We start from the raw sequence: 22157 nt of genomic DNA on the forward strand, positions 1-22157 counted from the left end.
AAGCAGGCTACTGCATGAAGGCTGAGTTTTCAGCAGCGCTGTTCTTGGGAGTGGGACTCGCTCCTGTGGATTGCTGAGTCTCTTCTGACTCTGAGTGACCTTCCCCCAAGCACAGTGCCACTGCATGACCCACAAGGGGAGGTTTGGGGTTTGATGCAGCAAAGATGCCTCAAACTGTGTGTCCCCGTCTCCTGGAACCATAGGTCCTGAAAACATGTCTTTGTGTTACCTCAGCTTTAGGCTCACCATACGGAGATGTTTCAGCTGGGAACTACTACACCCAGGTCATGGTGGCAGTACATTTACTGACCAATTTGTTGGTGATCTTGGAAGAGAAAGGAAATCCATTTGTTTTTTTACTTGAGTTCTTTATACATGGTGGAGATGTGCGTGCATTACTGAAAATCAATAAAGTAACATATTGGACCGGTAGGGTTTCCATCGAGGATAGATGAAAATGAGTGTTGAATCAAGGATCTATGCTTTAAAAAGCCTGCTTGAATCTTTTATACTCAATAGACCACAAAAGTCTAAAACCGAGTTTCATCAGTAGTTTTCTGATCTTAACCTTTATCTAGATAAGAGCATTTCAGACTTCTTCTTGAAAGGTGTAATTATCTATCGGCAGTAGTCACACACTTCCTGTGTCTGTCTTCTGGATATAGTGATCTGGGGTTCTAAGAAAGTGTCATTTCTAAGAAGCTGCGGTCACATTTGTAACAGTGTTTCTATTGGTAAAAGGCGACTCCTTCTGGGTTTCTGAGAGTGACATGTGAAGAAAACTGACACTGTAGCATCAGAAGCAGCAAAGCTTTTGATGTGAATGAGTGCAGGTCGGCAGACCTTAAGTATTAGTTCAGAGAGCCCATTACAAGGCAACTTTCAACTCCATATTTCTTAGGGTTGGAAAATAGGGCCTCTGAATGATGAAGTGGCCAAATGCCAAAGCCTTAGTAGGATATAATGGATAGTGCCTCTTTAAGTGACGTGCTGGGCCTGTTTAAGAGTGGATTAATCAGCGCTCAGCTGCACACAGTTATATATAAGATACCAGTGAGGGCTTCCAAGCTCCAGATTAAAGATACTGTATGTCTAACACACTGGCCCCAGGGTAAGACATTTACTAAGAGGTTAGTCTATCCCGTCACGTTAATATGAAAGACCAAGCAACTCGTATTAATCATTTATAAGATTAGTTCCAGGATCATACATACATATATACACACACACACACACACACACACACACACACACACACATATACATACATACATACACACACACACACACACATACATATATTTAATATGCTGCTAATGGGGCTACAAATCCATTTAAAAATGCCTTCCACCAAATTGACTTCACCAAGATTGAACTGTACTGCAGTTCTGAACGGGGGAGCAATGAGGCTTCTGAAAATGAAAAGAGAACAGCAGCTGTCTGTCTTGAAGGCAGTAACTAAGATATTAAAAATAGAATTCCTCAAGGCAGCTCCACGCAGTCTGACACAAATAGCGTAGAATATAACGTTGTTTTCAACTGCTGTGTGTAGGAGAGAGGGGAAGAGCGAGAGGGAGGGGAGAAAAGCTAGAGTGAGGGAGAGAATACTGTGGTATCCACTTTATCAGGGACGTCCAGATCTGCTGAACGACAGGCACAGAGTGTATAGAGACAGCGTTGCTTGAACTGCACTGTTACGGGATTGATTGTGGAATTCCATTGCAGGCAGACAGTGCAGAGCACTGCTCTTCATTTCCACTGGCTTGGTAAAACTTAGGGTTTGATTACAGGAGATAGAGAGCTATAAAACACATTCAGACATTATCTGGAGTTGTACCGCAACAGTGAATAAAATATCTTGGAGAGAACAGTTCAGTCTTTCATAGAGGAGTCGATCTCGGTCTAGTTTGATGCACAGCCCCTGACTGTTAAACTAAGTTGGATGGGGGCCAGATATTGTAAAGTACTTCTGAATGTCTGAATCCTGAACACCATAGTGGAGAACAATGAGCCTCTGTGCTTCCTGGGTAGTCTGTATACCACTGAAAATACTATACAACATGTACATTATTATAACTGACAACAACAGCTGTGTGCTGGTAGACAAAGCAACACTCTGAATCTCCAAACCACTTGGCTAACTTGCTCAGCAGAGATACCAGTTCTTATTGCCGTTGTTTCAGCTTGTGTCTCGAAGGCTCATCAGGCGAGGGAGTTGGTGCTGTGTGCGCGTGATGTGTCAGGACACAGGGGGAGCCTGCAGTGGCTATGAAGTGGAAAAACAAACAGCCAGACACAGCTGACAGAGGCTGTGTAAAGCTTTAAGCGTGCACTTTCCCAGGGGAAGGTGCGCTCCTGTGTAAATATACAGGCAGAGCGGGAGCGAGGTGCAGCAGCAGTTTAGAGCACAGCTTTCAGATCCAGGATTCTCCATTCCCTTGATGCGAGAGTTGCATTCTGAAGCTTGACGGTGGCTTAACAGAAACGGCCTGCTTTGTTTCATTCTTCTTCACCTGGGGAGCCCACAAACACAAAGCTAACTGGGCATCAGGATCGGGGGAGCCTGACTCTGCTCTGGTCCTCCTGATTTGGCTGATGTAGATGGAAGAGGTCTGTAAGCCTCTTGGTGACCGAGTCCCTCAGGGTTGCACTGCCTGTGCTGTGTGAGGGGACTGCATTCATTTGAAAAGATATCCGAGTGTGTGTGTGTGGCTGTTTTGAACTTGGGACAGAAGTCTGCTAGTCCCCCTTGTTTTTGTGTGCATTCTGTCTGATTAAACCTGTTCTCTAGAGCTGAAACCACAGATCCACACAGTTCCTGTGTGTTTGTGTAATGCAAATGTGTGACGTGTTACATTTGACCGCATTAACCATGCAGTTTCTTCTATTTCCTCTTAATACACGTACAATTGTATTTGTTCTTTCTCTTGTCTCCCTTTAGAAAATGTGGCACATGAAATCTGTAATATAACCCACACTAGTGGAAAAGATTTTACAGTGCTATTGGGTAGCCTCTTTGATTCAGCAGCCAGCAGACTGGTTCTGTCTTGCACTCAAAACTTGCTTCTTGGGTGGCCCTTGTATGTATTTTGCAATGCAATTAAAAAAATAAATGCATTAAAGATTCTGGAATGAATTTGCATTACAATTTCACAAAATGCTGGTCCCTGAATCACAACTGAATAGCCGAATGCAAAGAGCAGTGTAACATTTGAGTAGCAGATGCTTTGTATTGTAGAGAGACCTCCCAGCCACAGTACAGAAACCTTGATTTGGAATCTCCACCAGGATAACAGAATGCCAGGGTTACTGTAGAATCTCCAGGAGTTCTTCACAATTCCGGGTGTCCAGGTTTACTGTAGAATCTCCAGGAGTTCTTCACAATTCCAGGTGTCCAGGGTTTGCAACTGAACTGAGCATCATTAAAAGTGAATGGAAGCTTTGGCTTGAGCTTGTGATTCCCCCCCTGTTTGAGAGCCGGTCTTTAAAACCTCTCAAACTGCCTGCTGCTGTTTGTCTTCTTTCATGGTCCCTTTCCTTTCATGCTTTTGTTTATGAAGCCAAGTCTCTCTTTTTAAACTCCAGATCAGTTGGACCAGGGGGCTGTGGGCACATGGCTTGCCGTTTCAGATTTCCTGGGTACTTGTCACAGCTAAAGAGATGGAGAGTGTGCTTTATTGTTGTGCTGTGCTGCTTCATTGTCGCTGTGCTCCTTTAGTGTTTCCCCGGAGTCTTGGCTGCCCAGATGGTGTCGGGCTGGGATCTCTTCCAAAACTCACACACTCGATAACAAAACAAAAAGTAACCGTTAATTCACTGGGGTTTGCAGATTAGCCAGCAAGCCCCCGAGCGGGGGTGAAAATCCTGCCCTTGGAAACATCACTTTACAGTAGGCATGTGGGTTTTTTTTTTTTAGAAGATATATTCTTAGAAACCTTCAAAAGCATCCAGAGAATCAGGTTTTAATGAGGGCACAGCAGCACATTTTAAAACTTGATTTTGTGCAGCTAACTGCTTTCCAAACGTAACTATTCCCGACAGAGTCGTGCTAAAAAATGCAACACAGGAAGGAGAGAAGATACACTTTTTTTTTTAAATACAAGGAAATCCTGATGACTACATAGACTAGCCAGCCTTCACTGCAATGCAGCCCTACCACACACTGTAAAACCACAAGGGTAAAAAGTGAACAAAACGAGGTCATCTGCTGAAGAGGCGCCTGTTTAGATGTTTAGAACTGCAAGGAGGGTGTCAGTGTGAGGAATGAAGTGACAGTGAGTGAGGAACCATCCTTTAAATATGAGACGGTCAAACTGCGATGTAGAAAGGGAGTCTGGATGAGAAGAAGAGATCATTTAGGAAACCAGAGGGCATCTACTGACAAAGCGTTTTCCAAACTGATTCGCTAGTAGTCAGTATGGGACCAGCAAATCAGATGCTAGTGAAGACTTAAGCAGGAGAAGAAGAACACACCCACTGTTAGTCTGGCAGAAATACTGTAAATAGCAAGGCAGGGCGTATGCTGCAGTTTCATTGATAAACTTAAATAATGTTATTAACCATGCGCGTTACAAAAATATCATTATGTAATTGATTATCCAGTGTTTATCTTGTTGTATATAATGAGGAATGGAATCGATTTAATCATAGCAACCCTAAATGGTTAATACAAGATTTAATGCAAGGTCCAATATTAACAAAACAATGCACAAGCTGCCGATTTGGGCAAATATTACTCATGGTGATAATTTACATATAAAGAAGACTACTTGACATCTGCCTGTTGAAAGGGAGCAGAGCTTTTATAAAATATTAATCCCGTGGTATTACACGCTGCTCAAGGCAGTTCTTTTGAGCATCTCACAAACTTTGACAGATCTGAAGAAAGATGAAATGCAAGCTGCAGACAGGGAGAGAAAGTGTTTGAGCTTTCACTGGATTCTGTGACAGAGCCCTCACCAGGGAGAGATGAATTTGAGGTGCATTCAAACTGAGGGAAACGAGCGGCTGTTTTATTCAGGCTGCTGTAAAACGCTGTCACTGCAAGGATGGGCTGAAAGCCAGATCAAGTCAGATTTAGAGCAACGTGAGAATACAAAGACAACAAAGAAACAGTTTAAGACGTCTTGGAAGCCCCTGAAACAAAGGATGAGTGGTGCAAGAGGAAAGCCCACTGGGCTGGTTCCCATCCCAGCACTGCAGCAACCCCTGATTTATAAAGGCTTTTCTCAGACTCCCACAAATACTGTAAATGAAGACAAATCACCAACAAACAGAGTGCCTGAAATCTCTTCAGTAATCACTGCAGACACAGAGAAAGAGGAGACTGCCTGCAAACAGGCTGTGCTGCCTTACTGTCTTGTGCTTGTTTGAATTCGGAGCCTGGGTGCAGTGCAAATGCAATTGAGAGCTTGCTAAAAAAAAATTGGCCAACTTTAGTCCATAAATCTTTGGCTTGGTACTGTTTTTCGAATAGATCCTTTTTTTAACCTACAGCAGGGTGACGGTGTGCAATTGTCCCTTTTAATGACTGCAAAAGGCTGTTTCGGTTTGAGAGACGGTGCTTGTAGTATCTGCTACGAGGAATGTATGCTTTATGTGCCGTATGACTGGGTGCTGTTTTTTTTTTTTTTTTTCACCTCCCTTCAGAATAGCAAATGTGTTTTACAGTGTAGTCTGGAATGGAAACAAACTGCTCCCCGCTGTTACCATGGCAATGAACATAAGTTAGACCAGATGAAACATTTCAGCTGCTATAGCCTGTACCTGCAGACTCCAAATTCCCTTTCTTGAATGGGCTAAATATAACTATTGGAATCAATCCCCCTCAGCGGTCTCTTGCCGAGGAGTTTGTGGTTGAAATATCTTACTGTACATCATTGAATTTGTGTAGACCAATGTGAATGTAATCTCACCCTCAGTCTGGGAATGCTAGCTGGATGGTACACTCATGATGTGCATGCTGGGGTCTGTGGCCCTTGTATAATATTCATTGATTGTGAAGCGAATGCCATGTGTTGGTAAGGCATGCTTGCTAACAAGCAGAGGGAGGAGGGGGTGTAAGTGACACTCCTGCATGTTCGTCAGGGTTATGCATATTAATGTTGTCATGGTAACGTGACCTACGAAGCCACCCAGGGAGCCAGAGCCCTTGTTGGTCGTTTTCTCGCCCTTGTTTTGTCGTTGGAGGTTCATTTGTCTTCTAATTGGTCTCATTCAGTTTTGTGAAGAAGTGCTTAAAAGGGTTTGTAGAGAGGGATTAAATTGAGTAGCAAAACAGGTCATGGTGGAGGTTTTCCTTCCCCAGGGAGAAATGCTACAATTTCTTGTTCTTTACTGCATGCTTGTCTTTTGAAAAGTTAGACCATTCTTACAGTATTGACCTTTAAGGAAATACCTGTTTAAAACCCTATGATGAAACAGATGCTTCCTCGGTTCTTGGGTAAACTAGAGTATTTGTTACACGCATTAAACATCAACCAGATGGGTAAAACCACTGTACAGCATTTACAGTAGCCGAACAAAGCTGAACATGATCATAGATTTGATACTGATCATTAAGTTAACTATGATATAAAACCACCAGCTTTCAAGACCTCAAAGAGTGTGTAAAGTTGAACGTGTGAAACGAGTAAACGAAGTAACTGGGTGATTCCTTTGTGTGTGTTTTTGTTTTTCATTAATAAAAGAAGGACCTCGCTCTCAAGCCCCAGGAGCGGCTGCTTGTGAAGAAGCGGAGGGGGCTGGAGAACGGGGTGACAGCGGAGCCAGCTCAGAACGGACACCTCGACGGATACGGGAGCACCAAGAGAGAGCAGGACCGGGGCAAGAAGAAAGTGCCGCTCAAGAAATCCAAGCAGGTAGGTCTGCCCTCTGTCTCTCTGTTCATGCAAGCGAGTGAGAGACGGTTAGGATCCAAGGAGATTGACCTTTCTACCAATCTGGACGCTGGCACTCCCGATGGCTGTTCTCTAGTGTGAGTGGTGTGTCGTGACACATTGCTGTTATGGGAAATAAGACTGGACGAAGCGCCGTTTATAAGTAGCTGATTGAATCACATGCTAAGTACAACGCTAAAAGAAATAGCAAGGCAGTTAGCATTGGCTATTGAGTATCTGAAAATGTGTTTGATTTTCATTACTGTAAGCAGTGGTTTTATACTGACTTGTGGAGCCTTGGTATGTTTGTATTTGCTCTAGTAAATATAATAAGCAGGTGTTTTTGTTGTATATTTTTGGTGTGTGTTGTTCTGATGTATAGAAACAGGTTTTTAGATACATAATAAGCAGCTTTTTGTTTTACAAGGTGGGATCCTGCTTTCAGGAATTTCATGGAAGGTGAGATACACAAGAGCTTTATTAAATGTGACCAAATATTTGGTAAGGAAAGAATGGAGCACCCCTTCATCCAGTTCTACTTTTCAGTCTTTCTTTAAGCATTGAGCTGTTTCACGTTTTAAAATGTTATTATTGCTGTTACTACTTTTACAATGTTTGGTGAAAGTATTATTTTTACTGGTTTAAAATTAAAATAAAATTATTATTATTATTTTTTTTTGTTAGAATAAAACTTTGCCAAAATTCAGAGGAATCTATGGAAGGGTTCTAGAATTATTCTGGGGGTCTGCAGGGATCAATATGTTCAAATCTGACCACACACATGTGAAAATGAATCAGAGAATATCACTGTCTCATCGTTCCGAATTCACTCGCGGACTCACGTCAACCGTTCAACTTTATTACTGACATAAATGCTGCAAAACAAAAACTTGAGACGTTGTCGAGCGACATGGAATCAAGCATCGCTACTGCACTGCATGTGTACAGAGAATAGGGAAGGACCGTTAAAAAAAAAAAAAACGAATGTTTGCCATTTTTTTTATACAGTAGAAACGTTTTACTTTGTATGAAGAGATAAGACAATGTATTGCTGTTTTTTTGTAAATAGGAACAAATTATATGTCCCCCAAACTTGTGAAATGATGTAGTGCGTTCTGGCACTTTTTTGTTTGAGACTCGAGCACTGCACAGGACCCTGATGCATCTCAGGGCTTGTGTCTGCTGTAGCACATCTCCGCGATTTGTGCAGCAGACAGTGTGTGGAAACCACACAGGAAGTGAGCGAGAAACAAGAAAAGATGAGCCTTTTTTTTTTTTTTTTTTTTTTTTTTTTTTTAAACAACTTGCTTTATGAACAAGTTGGCCTATCAGCGTGGGACTTTCTGTGTTTCACTTTCACATTGTCCATTAAAGCAGTTTAACGAAGTCTTTAAACATAATGATTCTAACTCCTTATTAACAAGAGCATCCTTCTCACTGGTCCCATTTTCTTTGCAATGGAATTCTGTTGGTTCTTTGCTTGCTTTTTCTTTTGTCGAGATTTACAGATTTTGACATCCTTACATTCCAGTGTTGCTTACTGGTGTCTATTCGCTTCGTGTGCTGTAGGTCCCATCTTATAAAAAAACAAACAAGCAGAAGTATTCAATATAAATGTTCCAGTGAATGGGGCTCTCAAGTATCTGGTAGCTGCAATTGGATTTCTTATTTAGTTCTCACTCGGTAGCTGATGAAATGGAGACGGCTTAATTCAGTTGATGTAAGCATTAACTTACAGGCTGGGCTTCCCTATGCCAGGTTCTCTTTCCCCTGCAGTGCTTTTTCAGGGCACAGTGAGACCATGCGAAGGAACGCAGTGCTTCTGCAGCAGCGTGAGGGAGAGGTTGCAGGATGAGTGTCATTGTTGGAGCTCCTGCTGCACTGATCCTCCAGTCAGAGCTCTACAGCGCTGTCAATCTGAACCCTAATGAGCTGCGATGCACAGCAATGTTTTTCTTTTATTCTTTGAGACCTCCCTTCCCCCCCAATCCCCCTTTTAAAATGTGATCCGTCCAGCTTCAGTGTGCTGGGTCTCACTGACGTGACAGGAGCCCTATCTGAATCAGATGCCAGGGGAGGTGATTACAGTTGAAAAGGGCCATTCTTTACCATTCCTCATTGCACTACTCAAGCTGCGCAGATCTGTGGCTGTTGATGTGTAGCAGCCCTTGTGTGGACTCATTACAGCTCTTGAGAAGGAGACACTTCTACAGGCTTGCTGTTGTCAGGCTATTTTTGGAAATAACCTGGGTGCAGCGTTCAGCGACTGAGCTTGGATCTTTTTGTCACAGCAACGGCTAGTGTAGATTTGTGACACCCTGCATGATGTGTGAGTCCCGTGACGTGTACAGGAAGGTGGAGGAGCGGGACAGCTATCCCTTTGCTAAGATTCATTCCTGCTTACTATAGTGTGCTACCAAAGCCATTCCAGAATGCTGCGTTCAAACAGGTTCTCCTGGTCTCAGCTGAGCCCCTCATAGCAATAGGAGGAATGCCTTTTTCAAATGCGGTAACTCCAAGAATTCCTGGAATGTATGACCTAGGAAATTTGAGTTATACAGAGTTCGCAAGAGACATCCATTGCGTATGCCCAGAACAACGTGACATGGACGTGAAGAAAACATATCTGCGTTAGGCATTTTGTTTTTTCAACTCTCACCCTGCAAAACCAAGGTCTCCAGGGAGCCACTGTTTATACAGCAACGTTGTGCAGAGCATTGCAGGGATTATGTTGATGCAGCAGGGCTGGAAATGTTTTAGGAGCTGAGCTGGGAGGGAAATCAGATTAGATCATGCTAGCTGTGGGGGTGGACCAGAGTTGTGTCACAGAGCTGTTATAAAATACAAAAGATACTGATAAACCCAAGCTCAGGTTTATACTGTATCAGCAGGGAAAACGTTTACACCTGACAGAAGGGCACCCCTGACTCAGATGAGATCTACCAGTTACTGTGCAGCATCCGGAAGTGTTTCATTTACAGGGTCTACTTTAATGATCTTATCAGCCGGGATCTCCAGTAAATCCTGCGGCTCTTTAACTGTGTTCATCCTGCTGGTGTATCTCCCTAGAGGCGCTTTATTACCCCCCTGTGTTCACATTACTAAATGCAATAATAATACAGTGGAAATAGATGCAATGTAAAGCAGGGTTATGAGTTTTAGGCTGCTTGTTAAGCTCCCAGACGTTTTCTGATGTTTTGTGATGTTTCATTGCTGACGGTCACTTCTGAGAGCAAATAAAAAATGCTGATTTAATTGTGGACAGCTGAACAGTGTGCTCCACGGACACATCTGTCCGCTTACAGCATTTACCCTGGCTGGCTTCATACGTTTGTCCCTCCTTCAATTGCACAAGCCCCTCAAGATGAACTGTACTGCATTGACTTGCATACAAACCTCAGCCGACCGATACGAAAGATGCAGTGCTTCCATTGGTCCCAGTCCCCGAGCCTGGTCCTCTGGGGCCTCTCTGGGCACATTAAGGCAATGCTTATTTCACCATTACTGTGCTGCAGAAGGCAGCTCTCTTGGGCTCTAGAGCAATATTCGCAAAACGGCTCCCTTCTCTTTTCAGCACAATGTAAGCCCTGAGGCTGGCCTTGACATATTATGAGAAAGTACCAATTAATAATTCATTTAAAAATGTGTACAGTGTGTGTCAGGAGCAGTTCAGAGACAGGGCACTTAACATCTATTCACATGCCCGCATTATAAAGATATCTCTTTTTTTATTTTCTAACCATGTCATAGGGAGCACTTCATGAAAATGAATATTGAATTAGAGAGGTGATGGTATTTTGTTTAATTCACTAAGCAGGTCATTCAGGGCTTCAGTCAGAGCAGCGGAACTGTGTCTGGAGACAGAGTGACTAATTGAGATTTCAATAACTGATTCAGTATTGACCTAGACACACACAAGTGGATTAAAGTGACATTATGACAGAGGGAAGTCGCACAGCCCATACTGGGGACAATTAGTTGAACCGCCACAGATGTTCTCTGTTTCAGATGCAAGTTCCATCTAACAGAGGTAATTCACTTACAGTGGATAAAAGAGACTTCTGATATGATTACGAAGCAAAGATTGTAGAACCAAATCCAATAACCCCTTAAAAAGCTGCCTGTTTTCAGCTTTGAGGGAGATTCAGTGTTTTATTTTCTGCTTGATATCTTCTCTACAGAACTACAACTACCACCATTCCCTTCAGGCTTAGGATTATCCGATAATCACCTTTTATATTAACTGAACCTAAAAGCAGGGAGCAAAGGTAAAGCAGGGAAATGTTTGAGGTTGGGTGAATAATCCACGAATAGCAATTCAACAGAAACATGATACAGAGCATGCAGGTGATCTTTGGCCTGTGTGTAATGCTTGGATACAGAGTGGATTGCAGACTGAACTGGCTCCAGTCCCAGTTTGATGTTCCAATAAAGACCAGACTGAGTTTCACTGACTGGTTTTATGGTGCTGATAGAAACCTGGCTGTAAGCGTGTGGTCTGGCCCAGGCTTCACTTAGCGGAGGTGGCTTTCAAAGACTTCACATAATCACACTGGCCAGGGCCTGTGTCTGTTTCCATAGCTGGAAGGCATGGGCAAACATTGCCGACACCCGGAGCTTTGAAGTGGCAGGAAGAGTAGCCGAGGCTGGGGGTGTCTTTTAAAGCAGTAGTGTGGTTTGGTCTAATTTAAACCTTCCTGTTTTACCTCTGTGTCTCTGTCAGGTACTACATAGCTAACCTCACAGGCTTCAGTTGTAGTCCAGACCGGTCAACTAGTTTGCATAAATTGAGTTTTGACTTGAAGTGTTTGAAAGCTGGAGTCCTTTCTGTATCTGTATCTGGAGTCCTTTCATTTACTCAACAGTGTCTTCTGATTCTCTGTCATTGTCCTTCTGTGGGGTGCATGTAGCGGAGATGCCTGTATATATTTATGTCTGCAGGTCAAACTTTTTTATTCATCAAATGTAAGTGAAACCCCCGTTTTGTGGGTCTGTATCTTAGGGCAGGCACAGATACCTGAGGGTTTATCATGTGTGGGTCTGTATCTAAGGGCAGGCACAGATACCTGAGGGTTTATCATGTGTGGGTCTGTATCTAAGGGCAGGCACACATACCTGAGGGTTTATCATGTGTGGGTCTGTATCTAAGGGCAGACACAGATACCTGAGGGTTTATCATGTGTGGGTCTGTATCTAAGGGCAGGCACACATACCTGAGGGTTTATCATGTGTAGGTGTGTATCTAAGGGCAGGCACACATACCTGAGGGTTTATCATGTGTGGGTCTGTATCTAAGGGCAGGCACACATACCTGAGGGTTTATCATGTGTGGGTCTGTATCTAAGGGCAGACACAGATACCTGAGGGTTTATCATGTGTGGGTCTGTATCTAAGGGCAGGCACAGATACCTGAGGGTTTATCATGTGTAGGTGTGTATCTAAGGGCAGGCACACATACCTGAGGGTTTATCATGTGTGGGTCTGTATCTAAGGGCAGGCACACATACCTGAGGGTTTATCATGTGTGGGTCTGTATCTAAGGGCAGGCACAGATACCTGAGGGTTTATCATGTGTAGGTGTGTATCTAAGGGCAGGCACAGATGCCTGAGGGTTTATCATGTGTGGGTCTGTATCTAAGGGCAGGCACAGATACCTGAGGGTTTATCATGTGTAGGTGTGTATCTAAGGGCAGGCACAGATGCCTGAGGGTTTATCATGTGTGGGTCTGTATCTAAGGGCAGGCACAGATACCTGAGGGTTTATCATGTGTGGGTCTGTATCTAAGGGCAGGCACAGATACCTGAGGGTTTATCATGTGTGGGTCTGTATCTAAGGGCAGGCACAGATACCTGAGGGTTTATCATGTGTGGGTCTGTATCTAAGGGCAGGGAACTGTCTGCACTGCTTTTTTTTCCCAATACTGTCACTAGTCTAGCTGATTTTTTGAAAGCTGTGCCTTGGCATATGAAAACAAGCCTGGATACCAGGAGTCCCAGTGAGGCAGTGGAGGTACAGAAGCAGACGTGAGTGTAACAGGAGCCTGCAATCACTGCATGAGCTTTTTTGTGCTTGCCTGTCTGTTTTGACAGCCCCCCCCAACAATGAGTAAACAGTTAGGCATTCTTTCACACCCCAGATGAAAGGCCCCCACAGTGCTGTCAGCACATGTAAACAAAGACACTCACACACACCCATACACACACACATACACATACACATACACATACACATACACATACACATACACATACACATACACACACACACACTCACACATACATACACACTCACACACATACACACTTGCGCGCACACACACACACACACACACACTTACACAGACAGACAGACAGTCACACACACACACTGTGAAATCTTTGAAAACCGGAATCCATAGGTTGCAGCAGTATTGCTAACGTTTTAAGGAACCCTGGTGATGCAGCGTATCTGAATGCTCCAAACGTTCAAGTCTATTCGGGGTCAGACAAAAGGACGCTAAAATTAATATCCAGAACTTTTTTGTGTTTCTCAGGCGGACAGCTTTAGCAGAGCCACATTTGACACTAACTAGGTAATTGTGTAAAACATGTCATTAAAAAATAAATAAAGATTTGATCTTATCAGGCCACCTCACTGCTGCTTCTGCGGTTCAGAAATGCTGTGGTATGAGAGTGCCCCCTGCTGCATGAATGTGTCAGTGCACTGGAATGGGGGTGGGGGGCGTTCATGCAGGCCCTGCAATGGTGTGGATGCATCACAAATTAACTCTTTGTTTCTGTTCACACTGTCCACAGGGTGTCACTGTTTCCTTGAACAGAGGAAGCACAGGGTGCAAGATTCATGAAATAGATGCTACAAAATAGTGTTTTTGTTTTCTTTAATGACAACAGATGTGTAGAAGGCTGTGATTTATGGATTGTGTAACACACAGATAATGCACTGTGGGTTGTGTAACACACAGATAATGCATTGAGATCACAGGATTTCAGAAAAGGAGCTGGTCAGGGAAGTGCAGAGGTTCGGTTTGAAGGCGCGCCCGCAGTACTTATTGGAAGTCTTGAGGAAACACCAGCAGGGTTCATGCAGAGCAACAAGAAGGCAGTATTTGCAAATGCCAAGGATTCCATTTTTATTTTTACTGCATAATCAAAGTCCAGTGTAAACGTATGTATAGAAGTTTCTTCCCAAATTCCATTTTTATGTGATGAAGGGACATATGCAGTGTATGAAACAAGCAGTAAAAAGTGGACAAACAATGTGATGTTCTGTAGAGTATATTGGATTATGTTTATTTAGCATCAATGAAATGTTTAGCTGACCAAATACCCGACGAACACAGTGCACTGTGTTTGTTTGTTTGTTTGTTTGTTTGTTTGTTTGTTTGTTTTTGCATATATACATTTATAAGTATAAGACAGTAAGTAAACAAACATCCCAAGAAGCTTTTTTGCTTCTATAGGCTTTTCGCGTCGTAATGGATTTACGAGTCAGTCATCAAGCTGAAAAACTACTGTGGGCCTTTTTTAATTAAAGCCGCTTTTGTACAAAACTATAAGGATGGAAGACAAACCTGGCAGAACATTTGCATTTCTTACATCCTAGGGGAAGAGTGTCCACTTTCCTAGCACATACATTAGTGTGACAGACTGTGTCATCTTTCCCTTCCCTCTCTGTTTAAAACAGCAGCCTTGTGGCTCTGTATCAGTGTGAGACCTGCAGGGCTGTGTGCTGATGATGATTATTCATGAAGGGTTCGGAGTGTGGGGAGTGGAGGGAAGGAATGCTGCTCAACTGCAAGGGTTTTGGACAAACAGTAGATTCTGCCAGCGCTCTACCTGACTGGATCCTGCAGTGAGCATGATGAGGTCCAGCTGTTTTTCTGTTCATTACCTGGTGGTGGAAGAGGTAGGGATGTGTAGGGCTCTGTATCTGCTCAGTTCAGGGCTTGGTAATAATTTGTAGTTGACTTAGATTGGAAGTTCATATTGGTGATTTTTCATTTTCAAAATAATCCCTGGCCTGGTGTGGCCTAGTCATAATCAACGGAAGGTGTATTGGAATTGAAAGGATGACCTTTTACTGGCTGGGAAGTGACTGAGAGAGAATACCCAGCTGTTGTGTTTCTGCTGTGCTTTGCTGAGCGGAATGTAATTCAATTTCATTTATTTAAATTAATTAATTAATTGATGTCAGCTGCTGACTAACCAGTGTTTTATTATGTGCTTGTGGGCAGAGCAGTGAAAACCTGAAAATATGTCTAAATACAAAGACAGCAAATACATTATTGTACTTAATTGTTATTCTGCTACGCTGGGCCTTTGGAATAATTAATGCCGTAGCCAGTGGCTGGGAAGAGGGACCTTGGAGTCACGTTTACTGGGGGGACCTTCATGCCACTGGTTTAGCTTTCAGGTTTTCTATATAAGCATTGTGTTTTTATTTAACTGTTTGGTAATACCTTTAACATCCAACTGTTCAACAGTAACTGATGTGAATAACTGATGAGATGTAGTATTGGGGGAGGAAAGCCATCCGACTGCTGTGGTCATACAGGGATGGAAATACGACTCCCGTTGCATAGCAGTTTGATTCATTCCTGGAGTTTAATAAGACACACCTGAGCTTGTTGGTTGTGGTGTGGTGTGTTTCCCCATTGTGTTTCATGCTAAAGCTGCCGCTCGAATCGCATACAGTCATCACACTGTTTCCAAACCTACTAAATGAAAAGAACAGCTTTTCCCCTTATTTTAAATAATATCTTTAAAATGTGAATGCTTGGGTTTTTTTCACAGCTTGATTTAATTAATTGCATTCCTCGCTGATGGCGTTTTGCACAATGTCAGCTCAAGCTGTACCATTTAAACGCTGCTGCTGCTGCTGCTGAAGTGAAAGTAATTGAGTCGAATGCTTTGTACTGAAAGATGACTCTCCCGGCAGCTACAGTTACCTGGAGACTTGCATAAAACAGGCTGTGAAGTGCGTCTGCGTTTCATTGCTGGAGATTTTGAAATGTAGCCCAATGAGGGCCTATATTTCCACTGTCATTTATTTCAAGGAGAGCCAATAACACATAAAACCCATTGAGAGCCAACTCAATTGGGAATGCCCCTCAAGTCTCGCAATCCTTTCCAGACTGAAATGGGTTCAACTTCTAGAAAAAGGCATAGTGCGTTTCCCAGTATAAAATACCCATTCGCAAGTTCCAAATGGCAGAGCTCTCTGTGCTAGCTGGATTTGGTAAAGCTCCTGCACCAGTGGGCTCGGGTGGATAATGAGGTTTAAGAGTGGCCGAGCAGATCTCTCAGGATGCAGATTGGTTTTGTTACGGGTCAGCTGGGTCTGTTCCACAGACGCCACAGCAGGGCTCTCCTCCACTCGACGCTGTCAGCGAGGCATGACATATCCGTGGTGTTTACACTGCGCTGTAATGCTGTTATTTCGGTCAGTGGCTGGCCTCTTGTTCACACTGCAGGCACACAAGACAAGTATCTGGAGAGGCCTTAAATACCCAACTGTCAGAGAAGTGGGAGGCGAACAGAGCCAAGAGGAGAAAAGGGTGAATGTAGCATGACCTGCTCATAGCCAATCACGTGTGGAATACACACCCAGTCTCATGTATGAAAAAGCAGGCCTTATTCACAAAACGTTTTCCGTGTGCTGTATGTATGGGGAGAGTTGAGAAATCTCAATGGAAGCTTACCACAACGTAGTCATTTCACAATTCAGCCCGATTCAGCCCCCAGAGTGTAAGCTGCTTGGATCTGAGATCCGCGGCAGCTCTTAACACAAGGTTTTCTCCTTATCTTTATACTTATCTTTACGGCTGTATCTGTAAACTGAACCTATGTACGGTAGTTAGTGGTTATTAAGTCTATTTTATTGTCCTTTTGTTTTGTAGCCTTGTCCTATGTAGCCATCAGCTGTCAGTCTATCAGGTTTGCATCAAAACCTTCCAAGGACGCCCTTTGGAAAAAACTTGAAGATTACATTTCCGTGCCTGACGTACAGACGGAAGACGGTTAAAAAAAACAAAAACAACGAAATCCACCTTCTCACATGTGCTAGTTCTAGCTCTAACAGGAAGATTTGTTTTTGCTGCTTCCAGCAGAGAGAAGTGGATCGGAAACAGTGTCAAATGAAACACTGGCCTTTCTGGGACACAGGGGGATGACTCCACTCCCTGTACAAATTACAATGACCTGACTTCCCTGGTGAACTCTCGCAGTGACTGATTAATGATAATTGGAGCGCAGTCAAAAGCAGAGAAGTGTCACTAAATAGATTTAGTTCAGTTAATTGTAGAGTTCTCGGGGTGCCAGAGAAGCACTTAGCTGCTGTCTGACAATTGAGCTTTAATTGGGCTCCTTGAATGAACAGAATTAGCCTGATTACAAGGAGATGAGACAAAGGTTAGCTGTCAGAGCTAAGAGCAGCTGTTAGGTCACCCCCCCTTTTAATTTGCTTACATGCGAGAAGAATTACCACATTCTAGAACTTTTCAGGCATTCTAAAGGGTTTTTCAGGGGAGGGGTGGTGGGCTGGAACAGTCCTAATGAAGTGTGCACTGTAGTGGCAGTTGTCTCTTCTTACTCTGTGTATACACTTTTTTTAAAGCATGGCAAAATCACATGGTAAAGCACTTACTGTACTGTAGCATACACATGGGAAAGGCATGGCAAACTACATTAAAACTACAGCGCAGCTCTATTTCTTACATCGAATGTGGGACAGGGTTACACTCTGCTGAACTTAGAAAGAAGACATGTTTCAGAGCTCTTTTTGAGGTCACAGCGGTTGCATGTAACTTGAAACAAAAGATAAGTCATTCAGATGAATACCACGGTTCTGTTTTAATACTGATTTTAACAGCAGAGTCGGGTTCACAGCATGAACTCTACCCCCTGTTCCATACAGTGTGCATCAGACACTTTATTAAAGAGCTCTCCAGACTGCTGCTGAAAAAGAGGTCTGCAGAAACAACTGGAAATGATTTAAAGTGACAAGCGACTGTTACTCACGCTTGGCTGGGGCAGCAGGCCCGTCGAGTGAGCTGTCCTACATGTTTCATGCTTTTTAAACCCATGTTGTTTGTGTTTTTGGTTGCCTGGATCTTGCCTGGATTCACGCCAGGTCTCTTGTGGAGATGGTGCCGTACAGAAATACAGCAAAGTGCTGGAATCAAGGAAGACACTCTTAGAGTTTTATCAATCTAGGAGATCATTCATCACAGCTGCTAGCAGATTCTTTTTAAAGACAAAAAAACTGCTAAAATACTATGTGCGTGTTTTATTATTATTATGTATATGAGCATGACAGGATTCGTAACTCTTAAAGCCCGGCACCCAGGAATTGAACTTTCAGATTGTGTTTGGCAGGGCTCATTTAACAGAAGTGTGCTTTTGGACAGAGGCACACAGCCCCCATTGTGTGATGAAGTGAAGCCACACTCCAGTGGCTTAAAACAACAATAGCCTTTCTCAGCCAGAAGGATAAGCCACTGTGGAGCAAATCCATCAATGCTCCTTCTGTTTCAGGCGATTGTTTTAAAATGTTAATATGATGCATTGAAGACACGCTGAAGGCGGAAATCCGATCAATTGGATGAATTGACTGCTGTGTTTTTAATTCCCCCGTGATTATGCATTCGATAATTGTACGTGCAAATAGAATAGTGTTTGCTGTTTGTTTAATTTCACCCTTCCGTTATTGAGCCGTACCGCTGTCCGTCTCTGTGATTCCTCGCACTGCCACGAGCGGCCCCCAGGCACACTGAGATCCAGCTTCTGAGAGAGAGGTGAGGGATGGATATCCTGCTGGAGAACATGCACAGGCTGTGCCAGGGCATACTCGCTTCCAGTATAAACAGTTTGATTTGTACCTGGCTGTGCTTTGTGAGGACACCTTTTCATTTCTATTACAGCCCTCCACCTGCGTCATCCGTTTCTGAAGCGAATGTTGGTCCCTTTTAAAAGCACTCTAGCTAATGAATGCCAACAAGTTATTTGACATGTGAGGCCATATTCTTTTCATTCTGTATTTCAAACATGATGAAAGCAGTCAAGTTGTAGTCAAAGTCTGGTAATTGTGACTTCATCTCCCGTGTGTTTAATTTAAAGGAGAGCCTAACTGCTCTGTGCCTAGACTGCATGCTTATGTACTGTAACCCCCAGAGGAAAGTACAGAGAAAGGTTGCCTTACTGTTTGTTCCTGTTGCTGAACAAACTTCTAGGCAGTCCACATCCTTTAATCAGCTGTGTGTAAAATGGCAGGCTGGAGTCTGTAGTAACACTTGAATGTAGGTTAATATTATACTGCTGATAAGATGCAGTGTCAGTACATTTCCTCCAGGCCCCTTGTTTGTCTGTGGTTTGGTAGGTGCTTTTGGCTGTCATTTAAAAACGGTATTGTTTTGAACCCAGGACAGCTCAAAGAAGACATGTCGCGTCATTTTCAGTTCAGTTCATTTCAGTTCTTCGGTTCAGTATTTTAACTTCACCATTCGGAAAGGGTTGCTACAGTGCTTACTGGCACTGCTGCTAGAAACAGTACCCACTGCTGCATTCGTTGTGTTTAAACAAATGACAGGCATCCCATTTTAAGAATTAAGCCTGCTGTTGCGTGTACTGCCACATCATCACTATTCATGTCTTTTGCTTATATAGTGTCTAGTCTATATATTGTATACTGGTTAATCTTTAAATGTTTTTTGTAAAGAACACTAAGAATGTACAAACTCCAAGTATGTAACGGATTAGGTGCCAAACACAATAAGCACAAATTAAGCCTTTGAGAGAAACCAAAAAGATTGCTGTGAAATCTGACTTCCTCTGAAACAAGACAGCTCTAGGCTTTTTAAATAGGCCCCCTAGGGATCGTACAGATGTTGGAAACAGCTGTGCAGAGCTGGGCAGTGGATTTCTATACCTGCTGCAGGCTTCAAGATTGCTCAATAAACACAGACCCTCAGGGTTTGGAAGTGACCGTCAGGAAAGTGGCAAAGACAAAGTCACCTGAAAATACAACGGCAGATATGAGACATTACAGTGATCGATCATACCCTCCCAAAGCCTCACTCCGCTCATTGAAGAATACCCCTGAATGAAAAGCCAAGTGTTTCAGCTGTATTTAAAAGCAGCACTGAAGTGTGTTGTTTTGTGGGAGGGATATAAGAATGTTTCGCTTGACTGCTTCTGAAGGATTGGAGAGTAGGGGGGGTTTCACAACATTATCAGGAGACCAATTTGATGTACAACGACCAAAAAAGCAAACCTCAAACTGCAGGCAGAAATTCACCAGCTCTCCGCAGCATGCTGACAAAGATGTGAAGATTGCAATCCCTGAGGGTTTAAAATCAATGTCTCGTCCCCTAATTAGCGTCGCTGCATTCTTCAGTTTGAATATTCATTTTGAATATGTTTAATATTAAAACCTATCCAGAGGCTGGTTTGACAAGGTATGAGGAGGAGTGGTCTCCTGTAACGCAGTGTGATTTAGAAGGGGTTCAGGCCTGTTCCACTGAGAGCATACCCGCCTCAGACCAGTTTAACTTTAGTGCTGCTGGGCTTCTCCATTGACGTTATTTTTTAACAGTACCAAAGTCTTGCTTTTTTTAAAACCACCAGGCACATTTTCATACATATTTTACAAAAATAGTTACACGTTACAAAACTAGCAAGAACTTGTCTTTACTTTACAAAAGCCAACCTGTCACAGATACTGGCGAGATGAGACCTCTGCGGGTGAGATGAGAGCTTAAGATACATTGTGTATAACTACGTGTTCAAAATGAATCTGATCCTGATGGTTAAGACTGGCTGGTTCACATCCAGGCTGTGCTGCCAGCTTATAGAAGTAATGACACGATTTGTATATGAAGAAACTGTAAATATAAATGGAAAGAAAATGTGTGTATTAGGATGTATGTGTACTGTAGAATTAAACCGGGACTTTGTATAAGCAGTCACCTGTCTATAGCAGCCACAAGTGTCCAACCACTCTGCTAACTCAGGTTTTAATGTTGTTATCCTCACAGAGTAAACATACTGCATGTCGATAGCAGTCTAAAGGTCAAGAACCGGACCTTGTCGCTGTGCTACTGTAATTGTGTGGCACCCTTCTAAATTAGTTTAACAAATAGTAGAGCACAGGGCAGATGGTGAACTCAGATTAATTGCAGATGCCCTTTTACTCATGACTGAGCTGCTGTTCTGTAGTGAACACATGGACGCCTTCCAAACCTCCCAGAGAGATGAACTTGTTTATTTATGTCCCTGGCCGCCTAATTGCCGATGCACTGATAGGAAATATTGCTCACTTAGCAGGATTACCGGGCGCCGCAATGCTCTGGAGTCTTCTTTATGACCGCTCATAAATGTTTCGTGTTGGGCCGCATGTCTCGGATTGACTGGCACTCCTCCCCAGTCGATTCGTTACTTGTGTTTGAGACACTTTTAGAAATGCTGCTTTCTGTCATCCCGACGGCAGCGAGGAGAAGCTGTTTCATTTCATTAAAACATACCCCTCGCTCACCTCCATGTGCTTGACAGTAAGAAACAAGCCTTGATCACGGGGCATCCCAAGGACCTTATCCATGTAGTTACTGTTAGTTACTGGAACTACCTCATTGAGACATATTACTAAAAGGATCCGGTGCCAGCAATCTGAACAATCACACTCTTACTAAAGTCTGCTCTGAACTGAGCAAAGATATTACAGGAGTTATGCAACCCTTTTAATAAAGCTCAGCTGAGACCGCAGGTCTTCCATTGGCTTGCTTTATTGCAGCAGGATCCAGGTAATTACAGACTGGTTTATAATGGGCCCGCTTGCTGGTACCAGGTCTTTTTAGTAACACATATTAACCAGCAGGTAAGTGGAGAATGTGCCCTGGTGCCCGTTCTCCAGCTCTCTGTTTAATTGCTAAAGCAGCCACATTGTGAGCGGCGGCCCTTATCAGCTGCAGCTCAAGTGATTGTTTGGTTTAGATAAGTCCTCAAGCACGATAGAGCTCTGATAACGACACTGCACTGATTGCAGGGGTGCTGAACCCGCAGTGTGCTGCTGCTTGCTGGAAGTTGCAGACAGTTCGTTTTGAGCAGTGAGCTTTTCAAAGGAGTGTGTTTGCAGCTCTCCGCGCCCTGCGTTTGTATCTTTTGTGCTTGTGTTTGTTTTTTTCCCTGGTGACGGCTGTTCTGCTGAGCTGGAAGTTTCCTCTGAGAGCTCGTGGGTTTAATCCGTTATCACCAGCGCTTTCTTTTCTCAAGATGAAGACAAGGTGG

General features: G+C 43.3%; 1 protein-coding gene across 9 annotated transcripts in view; it reads left to right on the top strand.

The window, feature by feature from the left end:
- LOC117428072 (autism susceptibility gene 2 protein-like) overlaps positions 1-22157 on the top strand; it is a 213379-nt gene that overhangs the window by 36873 nt on the left and 154349 nt on the right. For 7 of the 9 annotated variants that reach the window (XM_058994125.1, XM_058994128.1, XM_058994127.1 and 4 more), the window contains exon 2: positions 6690-6860. The exons of 1 other annotated variant lie outside the window; for it this stretch is intronic. In XM_058994125.1, coding sequence (XP_058850108.1) covers positions 6690-6860 — 171 coding nt within the window. The remainder of the gene's footprint in view (positions 1-6689; positions 6861-22157) is intronic. One more of the 9 variants, XM_058994126.1, reaches the window with a different exon arrangement.

The sequence above is a fragment of the Acipenser ruthenus genome, chromosome 21 (assembly GCF_902713425.1).
Source record: "Acipenser ruthenus chromosome 21, fAciRut3.2 maternal haplotype, whole genome shotgun sequence".
Classification (NCBI taxonomy): domain Eukaryota; kingdom Metazoa; phylum Chordata; class Actinopteri; order Acipenseriformes; family Acipenseridae; genus Acipenser; species Acipenser ruthenus.